This window comes from Arvicanthis niloticus, chromosome 1 (assembly GCF_011762505.2).
Source record: "Arvicanthis niloticus isolate mArvNil1 chromosome 1, mArvNil1.pat.X, whole genome shotgun sequence".
In the NCBI taxonomy this organism is placed as follows: domain Eukaryota; kingdom Metazoa; phylum Chordata; class Mammalia; order Rodentia; family Muridae; genus Arvicanthis; species Arvicanthis niloticus.
In genome coordinates this window covers 106,293,493-106,303,615 of record NC_047658.1, presented here as the reverse complement: position 1 = coordinate 106,303,615, position 10,123 = coordinate 106,293,493, and the positions used below count along the sequence as shown (strand labels likewise).

Below are 10,123 nucleotides of genomic sequence, written 5' to 3'. Positions count from 1 at the left end.
TCTGGTTCTGGCCCTCAAAGTCTGAGCTTGGGTAACCTCCTCGGTGAATGCCTAACAAGCCTGAAACTTCGAGGGGGAAGGCCCGGCCTCTCCCAGATACCCCAACCCAACTTCAAGGATTTCAGAACTGCGAGGCAGGGCAGCAAGCTGCAATAGGCTGTGTGTATGGTAGTAAGGCCACTGGGCCTTGTCCCAATATTGCCTGGAGCCATCTGTTGGCAAATTTTACTATTTGGTCCCTAGACTCCACCCCTTTTCGTTCAAAATCCACCCAGAAAAGTAATACCCACAAGTTCGCAACAGCCAACACCACCACGAGCTGGGAAGGAAGGAGCCCCAGTACGGGGGGCCTAGGCCCTGGTCCAGGATGAAGTCCCCTGACCTGTGGCGTCCAGTCGTCCCAGGCTCTTCCCTGAACTAAGCATACTGAGCTTGAGCTTGCGGAGTTGATCTTGGAATCTACATTCTTTCGGTCGATAAAATATGTTCTCGTATTTTTTCCTGATTTTCCCATTAAAACCTTTGCCTAACTAAACTCCCATCCAACGGGATTTATTTCATCTCTAGGGAGATAAATCAGGGGGCAAATTTACAGCCCCGGAGGCACCTGCCTCGCTAATGGGCCCTTCATGGAGTGTATGGCCGGCGGGGGCGCGCGCAGACGGGCCGGACGCTGGCCAATGGCCTGGTCGCCAATGCCTACAGCCAATCAGCGCGCGCGCCGCGCCCAGGCCCCGCGGTTATCAGTGCGTCCATCCCGCGCGGCGCCGCTCCGACTTGCCCGGGAGCCGCCACCGCCGCTGCCGCCGCCCCTAGTATCCCTGCCTTCTCTCTGACCTCCGCCCATTTAGCGCAGCAGCCGTCCGTCCTCTAGCTTTCCCGGAGGGGCCGTCGGCGTTCGTCTGAAACGCGTTCCACGCGTCCCAGCGTAGCCGGCGCCCTTTTAGGCGCGGCGCGCAAACTTCCCGAGCCGGCGGGCGCGGGCGGTGGCAGCGGGGCCCGAATGGGCGCCCGGGTCGGAGGCGGCGGCGCCCATGGACGCTAACCGCCCGGGCGCGTTTGTGCTGAGCAGCGCGCCTTTAGCTGCGCTGCACAACATGGCTGAGATGAAGACGTCGCTGTTCCCCTACGCGCTGCAGGGCCCGGCGGGCTTCAAGACACCCGCCCTAGGCAGCCTTGGCGCGCAGTTGCCTCTAGGCACTCCGCACGGCATCAGTGACATCTTGGGACGGCCGGTGGGAGCAGCGGGTGGAGGTCTCCTAGGAAGTCTGCCCCGTCTCAACGGGCTCGCCTCGTCCGCAGGTGTCTACTTCGGGCCCGCAGCCGCCGTGGCTCGAGGCTACCCCAAGCCGCTGGCGGAACTGCCTGGGCGCCCGCCCATCTTCTGGCCCGGGGTGGTACAGGGATCTCCCTGGAGGGACCCGCGACTGGCCGGCTCGGGTAAGTGGCCCGCGCGGGATTCGGTAAGGAGAGGGGCTGGGCACGGGCCTCGGACTGCGCTCACCAGCTCTTCTTCGCAGCCCAAGCCGGCGGGGTCCTGGATAAGGATGGCAAGAAGAAACACTCGCGGCCGACTTTCTCCGGCCAGCAGATCTTCGCGCTGGAGAAGACTTTCGAGCAGACCAAGTACTTGGCAGGCCCAGAGCGCGCGCGGCTTGCCTACTCGCTGGGCATGACCGAGAGCCAGGTGAAGGTGAGCTCCAAATGGGCCGGGGTCCAGCAGTATTGAGGCGGGGCCCGGAGTCCGCGTCTTGCGAACTGCCGGCCGGCGAACGGCGGTTCGGCTGTAGCCGGACCGCGGAAAGCTCCGGCGCCAGGCGGGTCCGCAGTGCTGGTCTGGTGAGGCGAGCCTCGGTGCCCGCCTGATGATCCCTGCTTCAACCCCCTAGGTGTGGTTCCAGAATAGGCGGACCAAGTGGCGCAAACGGCACGCAGCAGAGATGGCGTCGGCTAAAAAGAAGCAGGACTCGGATGCCGAGAAGCTGAAGGTGGGTGGCTCAGACGCAGAGGACGATGACGAATACAACCGGCCCCTGGACCCCAACTCCGATGACGAGAAGATCACGCGGCTTCTCAAAAAGCACAAACCCTCGAACTTGGCGCTTGTTAGCCCGTGTGGCGGCAGCGCGGGGGACGCCTTGTGAGGATGCGGCCAGGCCCGAGAACCCGAGAACCGGGGCTCGCGGCATGCCCCGACGCCAGCCGCCCAGCCGCAGTGTGTATATATATTTTTACAGAATAAGTTATAAAGCGGACGTTGGCGCGGCCTCGGCGTGAGGCGCGGAGTGAGGGGTTTGGGCCGATCACTTTGTATAATCAATAAATTATTTAACACGTCCCCGTCGGAGCCGTGGCTCCCAAGGCTGCACATCGTCTTTCTTCCGTACGGAGCTGGCGCCAGCGGGCGGGCAGGACCCTGCAGACCCCACCTAGCCTGTTCTCTCTGTGGGCGCCAGAGCCTGGTGCAGGGGGGCGCGACAGTGCTTGATGACGACCTGGGGCCCGTGTGCGTGTTTGGTTCAGAGGTTGAGCGCGTGGTGATGGCCCCAGAGCGCACGGCGATGGCAGCTTACAGGAGCGCAGAGGTTGTGAGACTGAGCATGCCCCGGCCGGCCGTGGGAAGGCAGCTTCAGCCGCCCCGCCCGGGAAAGGGAAGGACACCGCGGCCGGTGCAGTCAGTGCTTGGAGGAGCCGGGCCAGCAGGGAACTCGGTGGAAGAGACCCCAAAGCAGGTATGATTTCTATTTTCTGTGCAGATCTTTTTAACACATTTGAAGGGAGAGCCGAAGTTCAGCAAGGCTTTGTCCCATTGCAAGCAGCTAGCAACTCAACACTATTTTCTTTTTAAGTATTTTTTTTTCTTTTTCTCAACCTGGTGCAATGAGTGTGCCCTGTTACTATGCATGCGACCATGTCCTGATTCAGGCCAAATCAGCACTGTCCTACCATGGGTAGTGTGCTGTCAATGTTGTCTTGTAATAATTATTCTAAACAGAATCCTAAACATTTTGGATATAATTAATTACGAAACTCCAGCTGTGGGTAATAAGGCCCGAGGCTCTACACCCTCCTGGCCTCAGGCTATCAGTCTTCAACTTTCATTGGGAGAAAGCATGTTTTTAAGCAAAATTGCAGCGAAATCCTGTGAATCCTGCCCAGGCACCTCAGTCTCCAGCCTGTATTAGCAGCCCTGACACCCACCACTGGTTTCTCAGAGGGCTGACAGGAGGACCCTCAGCCAGGGTCACTCCTACCTGAGCTAAACCAATGGGTAAGACCAGTGGCTCCATACCCAGGCAGCTAAGAACCTGGTGCCCTCCCCACCCCAGGATCTTTTAGGGCTACAATCCCCTGTAATAAAACACCATCTTCAGCCCCATCCAAGTCCACGCCACACTCCACAGCTGCCCCTTAATGCAGTGAATGTAAGTACTAAGTGTGCAATTTCCACATTAGCTAATCATGACAAGACTGCTCTCTGTAGAGCATTTAAAAAATATGTATTGGAACCATGAAAAGCTTGACGCTTTGTTTGGCCTTTTGTGCCGAGCCCCATCTCCAAAGTCAAATGCTTCTTTTGAGTCACTGACTTTCTTTAAAAGGAAGCAAGATTTTTCCCCCCTTCTTAAATGGGGCAATGTGTTGTTTCTGTGTGCTTTCTCAGCTAAAGTTCAGCGCAGAGCAATGTTGATAAAGGTTTTGAGCAAAGCAAAAGAAAAGCTTTTGTATAATTCCATTTAATAGAGTGAGGGAACAGCCTTTTTCCACTACAGTTAAAAAAAAAAAAGTCCAAGAGGTGACTTTTCTGAGGGCTTGGTGCCCTGTGGCAGAATGGGACTCTGAAATTCCCAGCATCAGAATGGGCCAGCAAACAGGGCACAAAGGAGGCCACTCCTGGCACTTAGCATTTCAAAGGCATGGGAGAGGGAAGCAAGGAGACAAAGCGGCAGGAACTGTTTTCACCATGATCAATTTTATTGCTTAGGAGCCGAGCAGTCACTTCCAGAGGCCTTCACAGGAAGGACCCACAGCTGGAACCCACGGACAACCGCTGCGGACATGGCACATTGGCAAGCAGCGATCATGGCAGTCACAGACCCAACCCTGGCATCAAGGACACAGGCCGGCCTTGAGTGATTTCTGGGGAAACCGACATTAACTCGCGCCTCTGCCCCATCCAGGAACTGTAGTGTTCAGAAGTAAATCAATAAAAGCACGCTGTGTTTCCTCAGCAGGCTCCACAGGCGCCTTCCGTGGTTCTCAGTGCTGGGTGCGAGTCCAGGCAACAGGCTGTGCCCAGCATCACCCATCGCTTGTCTGCCAGGTTTACACACAGCCCATGCTAGAAGCAATCTGTGGGAAGTGGACGAGGCTACTTCTAATTCTCCCACAAGAGAATGGTTTTAATGTAGGCTACTTGGCACCATAAAACGGTAACAAAAGACAGACAAAACGGTTTACAAAATTCTTAAAAGGTACACCCAGGCTAGCTATAAACTTCACATTCAGTTCTTAATATTACACAGAAAAAGGCAGAAGAGTGACAAGATGCTAGTACAGGCATACCGCAGGGCCCCTCGCCCTGGGCACGTGCTAGGTCTTGTCTCAGGAACGGGTGCTAACTGCCGATGGACTCGCCATTCAACTAGACTGCGGTTCTGCCTGCTCAGGACACTCGTGCACTCATACTGGAAAGTATATTCAGCATAAGTTTTGGTAAGATTTATAAATTATTTTTAAAAAGTATATATTTATATGTATTTATATATATAAAAATGGAAAGCAGCTGCAGTGTGATTCTCACGCCACGTAACATGGCAGTAGAGTCAGACCTCGGGGCCTCGGGCTTGAGCACACATGGCAGCCTTGCTGCCTGGGCTAGTGCCCGGCACACTCCTCCTGGCAGAGAGGGACGCTGGACACCTGGGGCTCTAAATGGAGAAGCTTCCTCCACAGACAATCGTTAAAAATGGAAAACTGTGAAGTCTAAAATACAGGCGCTCTGCTGTCTGTTAGAGTTTTGGCAATAGGACTGTGGCTTGATTAAACCCAATATGTCTACAATGTCACGTGACAGACACGACAGTGAGGTATGTGAGGCTTTCCGGAGGTCCGGAGGCTGAAGCGAAGTGTGGGGCCGGCCGTCTAGCAGGTGATGCTTGGGCGGGTTCCGATGCAGCTGTTAGGAGGATGAGTTCGATACACTGCTACAGGGAGGTCTCTCGAGGATCCTCGCAAGGCGCTGACACCTCTTCCCTGGAGTGGAATTAGTAATTTGTTAAAGGAGCAAACACACCAGGAAAAGCTGCAGAAAGGAGAGCAAGGAGGAGCCATATTTACCACCACGTCACTGCACGACACAACACTTGTGTACATGGGCGTGAGGTTTACCTGCCCCAGGTGCGATTCGGAAGGCCAGGAACACCGGCTGCAGTGGGAGAAAAGGGGGAAGGTCAGCATGCCCGGGCCGCCGCCTGCCACTCTCAGACTCTGGGCCCTGACGTCTCCTGAGTATCTGGAACTGAGTCCAGAGGAGTAAAGGCGAGTCATGTGTACATAGCACAGACTGAGACAGCCTGGAGCTGGGAACTGAGAGCTGGGCCTTGAAAGGACCCATATAACCTCTTTGAGCTTGTAGGAGGGTAGGGTTCCAGATAGGAATCAGTGTAAGGGACTATAGAGAGGACCAAGCGCCGTATGCACCCATGACTAGTGTATGTCGTGTCCCCAGCTCAAAGCCCTTACATATGGGGGATGTGGACTTATCTAATTTGGCCGAGATCTGTCACCTGGCCTCAGTGTCACTGGAGACTGTGGGCCACTCTGGGTTCAGAAGCAGTCGTCTGTATATGGTCAATGCACACCTGGTTTGTGAGACATGCATTACCACACTCTCACAGATGTGAGCTCAGCATAGGAAGGCCAGGACCATAGCCCCAGTGTATACTAAAAAAGCGGCTGATCATAACCAAGACATGATCTTTTACACACAGTGAAATTCTCTTCTGTTATGACTAATAATTTCTTTTCATGCTCACCATGTACCCATCCTTTGGTATTTTATTAAAACTAAATTAACTCAGACCAACTTTGCTTGCTTGGTAAAGCCAGTCTAAAGAAGATGCCCCAACTCCCTCCCCACCACAGGGGCTCAGCCCTTGGGCCCCAGCAACACTGCATAAGTCACCTTGTGGTCTCCCATGCAGACATTAGGTCCGATGTGGTCATAGGTGGCAACCTTCTCCTCGCTCTCTGACTGGAAGCAAACAGAGAGAGGGGGAGTGTAGGAAGGCTGAGGCAATCTGTGGTCCTGCCAGGAGGGACAGGAAGGGGCTTCAGGGTATCCTTGGGATCAGAGAGGTTGAAGGAAGGCCTGGGGGCCTTACTACATCTCAGTGTATGGCTGGCTCTTCTGCTGAGAGGAACCCTGCTTCTAGAGAAGAAGGGGCAGGCCAGCCTAGGGGTCATGACTCCCGCAGGTCTCCTGTGCCTGTCCACTAGTCAGCACAGAGCCCAGGCCCTGCAATTAGTGGCACCCAGAGCTTCCTTCTAAGGGCGTGTCCTTATGTGAGTGGCTCATCTGTTTCCCATTTCCCCTATTTACACTTGCTTCTGAAAGCCTGCTTTATTAACCTAGAGCATGCTGTGTAAAGCCACGTATGCATATTAATTAACTGTTCCATGCACTTCCTGGCAGACCCCTGGCTTTGGGTTTGAAGACAGAGGTTTTGTCAATGCTAATCAGTCAGTCAAGTCTGGCCAGGCTGGAGTTTTATACCTGCAGCTGAAACATCTATGAAGATAAAGTTAAAACTGACTTATCTTTAATGCAGTAGGAAGCTTAAGGTCAGATTTACTTTCCAGCATAGTCGCCTGCCAGAAAGTATGAAAACATAACCTTCAGCACCGCATGCATGAACACTCGCCCATCTTTCAGGAGCATGTGGCCGACTCCTCAGAAGTGGGGGAACATCCATCAAACGCTGCATGGTAAATTACAAAGGCAGCATAAATTCGTGGGTTTTCAGCTGCATAGTCTTTGGACAGATAAACAAATTACAGAGGGGCTCAGACAGGACGCCGGCACACCTCACTGAGCATTCGTCACCGAGGCTCGCAGGCACCCTGCCGCCTGGTGTTTTAGGACTCACGAAGCAGAACAGAACATGATGAGGGCACCAGCGCATGGCATGATGGATGGTGCTGGAGGCAACCTGAGGTGCGCTGGAGGTGGCTCACTGTGGACCCGTGAGACTCTGCCTCCGCAGGCAGAAACCCCTAAAGGCTTTATTTTCAGTGATGAAGGGCAGGGCATGGTCTGTCACTGTGGCTCTGGAATATGAATCCTGGGTCTGGAGACCCAAAGATGTGAGGGCATGTGGCCTTTCAGGAGCTGTAGATAGGCCCCACGTGGCCTCCCAGGCTCTGGCGGCCTTCCGATTACTAATTTAAGTGCGCTTATCTTAGGGTCCTTACCACAAGCTCCACTTTTTATAATCTTAACTGGTGGATGACATCATTTCTTCTGTCTACCTCAGTTCCATGAAAAGGCTGAAGCTGCCTAATTCTTTTACTTCTGTCTCGAGGGAGCCAATGAGTAGGCCCAGGTCACAGATCATGTAGCTTCAGGTTCCCGAGTGAGCTTTCCTCAGAGATAGCATCAAACCGGGGCACATGCCCTGTTCATGAGGCTAGAAGGTAGAGTTGTGTCAAGACTGCAGCTTCTGGCCAACATCCTTCCTCGGTTCTGGCATTCCTGTCTGAAAACCCTTCTCCATGGCTAGGGCCTGAACACCATCTGTACCCAGCATGCTCTGGAGCACAGGAGTTGTGAAAAGTCTAGCATCTTGGGGACAGTAGCTACACAGTGAAAAGCAGCAGAGCCTTAGACAGAGGATGGCAGGCCTATCCCACAAACTGGAAAGGGGTTCTTGAGGAGTGTGTGTGTGTGTGTGTGTGTGTGTGTGTGTGTGTGTGTGTGTTTCACACAGGGACAGCTTGCAGCAGCTCATGAAAACTATGATGTAATCTAGGGGCTTGATGAAGGTGAGAGTCCATGGGAGGGGCTTCTCCCCAGCACAGGGCTGTAGGGCATGAAGGTGAGAATCCATTCTAGGGGCTCCCCAGCACAGGGATGAAGCAGCAAAGCGCACACATACCCCAGCACCCCCCCCCCCCCAGGTCTAACCGTGACTCTACATATACTGTTCCAACCGCGGCTCCTGCATGAGTCTGCCCTTTTCACTGTTGGATCTGCATGGATGGGACTGAGAGATAATTCAGATGATGACACTTTTCAAAACATGAAATTTACATATAAAATGTGGGAACTGAAAATAATAGGAAATCTGAGAAGCCTCCCTTCACCCTGACCCTGCTGAGCAGCTGTAAAGTGTTCTTGTTTTATATAACCTGTAGGTGCTCCCATGAAGCCCCTCAAGAGTTCCACAGAACACTACACACTAAATTACTGTTAGACCTTGCTGTGACCAGGGTCTTTGTGTTTCTGAAAGATTACAGTGGCACCTGCCTGTACCTAAGCACTAGCTGAGGGGTGACTACGCACTTCTCTTCCACTCATCAACCATCGAGTGCTCTATGTCCATGTCCCCAGGCTGGGTAGTCCCTGTCTCTGACTATCCCATGGCTCCCTCTTACCTTAAGAACCAGCTCCTTGGCAGACAGGGACATGAGGATGCGATCACACCAAGCAGGGCATCTTGTATTCATGTACTGTTCTCCCTGACTGGAGTCCTCACTGTACGGGTAGCTGTGGAAACACAGGAACAAAGCGTTAACCATACTTTGGTTCCAGCAGTCCTCCAAGCCCTGAAGGGAAGGGTGTACTGCTATCCAGGAAAGAATGCATACAGAGAGATTTCTAGAATATAAAGCCAAACTTAAAACCTAACTGTCCCCACCAAAATTAGTTCTCCCTGTATGTACCTATATATTGCATGGGTCAGGCTAGTTGGTTCCTATATACCCCTTACTCATACAGAGGCCTCTGTGTCCAAGGCCTGAGCCTGTGGAGAGGCCATCTGCCTCATGTTCCTGCCATCCCAGGGGACCTATCAACTTGCCATCCCTATAAAACCCCACTCTACATGGCACACTTGCTGGACTGTGCTGCAGAATGAATTCCATGTAGACCTGGCTTGGGGAGAGCCTTTCCCAGCATAACCACATTCTACATGTTTTTTTGGACCATGAGGACTCTGTTTCAAAGTGCACAGTGTTTTCTCAGGTCAGTTCCAGAGCACCATACTTATATGCTTCTGCCGACTTCAGCTGAAAAGAGAGTGGGAGCTCCATTCCGGCCTGTGGCTGTCAGGTCACTACCAGCTGGTGACTGTGGAGAGGCTCATGCTCCCAACAGGCCTGGCCCCGCTCTCAATGCCCTCAGAGAGCTGATGCGCTAGTACCTCTCCAGACCTCAGCCATCTAAAGCTGCCAGATGCCATGTGATGCATGTATCTTTCACAGAGACAATGGCTTGTGACCCATGTTTCTTGTAGGATTATCACTTTACTTGATTAAATTTACCTCTAATTAGGCTAAAAAGCAAAGTCTGTGTAATTCATTCATGTAGCAGTATTACTTTAAAGAATGAAAAATCTCCCACACTTTCTTTTTCAGAGAAAGCAACCATCCAATGGCCAATCCCATTCCTGTACAACACAGAGGCAATGGCCTTGTTCAAGCGCTCCTCAGTCCACCCAATGGGTTGTGAGTCAGAGGGTGCACCCCACTGAGCACACATGTCAGCATGCTTACTCTGAGCAGTGTTGTGAACTGCAAGATGGGACCACATGGTCTTCCTGGCAGAAGGTCGCCTGTTCTCAGTCCCTGCACTGCTTTGGATACATTGGACACATAGCCAAGCAAAGGCATTAGCATCAAGGACAACTTAGCCCAGGAGCACGTATATCGCAGAAGCAGTCTCACTGAGGATGTCATCAAGGATGACTTTGAACTCCTGATCCTCCTGCCTCTACTTCCTAATTGTTGCACTGCAAGTGTGCATCACCATGCCTTGTTCTCTTACAAGTCATCATCTCATGTCTGACACCAGCTCTGCCACGGTTCCCAACCACAGGTCACTGTTCCTGGACACCCTGAT

General features: G+C 52.9%; 2 protein-coding genes across 3 annotated transcripts in view; one reads left to right on the top strand and one right to left on the bottom strand.

The window, feature by feature from the left end:
- Nucleotides 1-754: 754 nt before the first annotated feature.
- On the top strand, nt 755-4,292 carry Nkx6-2 (NK6 homeobox 2). Its single transcript, XM_034512597.2, has 4 exons — nt 755-1,440; nt 1,521-1,693; nt 1,890-2,732; nt 3,986-4,292. Exons 1-3 carry the CDS (start codon nt 1,035-1,037, stop codon nt 2,142-2,144), a joined length of 834 nt encoding a protein of 277 aa, XP_034368488.1. The 5' UTR covers nt 755-1,034; the 3' UTR covers nt 2,145-2,732; nt 3,986-4,292.
- Nucleotides 3,955-10,123, bottom strand: part of Inpp5a (inositol polyphosphate-5-phosphatase A) — a 184,774-nt gene continuing 178,605 nt past the window's right edge. Inside the window, exons 13-16 of one of the 2 annotated variants that reach the window (XM_076912658.1) lie at nt 8,659-8,770; nt 6,188-6,256; nt 5,392-5,428; nt 3,955-5,256 (exon numbers count right to left, since the gene is read on the bottom strand). In XM_076912658.1, the coding sequence (XP_076768773.1) occupies nt 5,183-5,256; nt 5,392-5,428; nt 6,188-6,256; nt 8,659-8,770 (292 nt within the window). In that variant the 3' untranslated portion in view covers nt 3,955-5,182. Of the gene's footprint in view, nt 5,257-5,340; nt 5,429-6,187; nt 6,257-8,658; nt 8,771-10,123 lie in introns of both variants that reach the window. The other variant, XM_034512594.2, reaches the window with a different exon arrangement.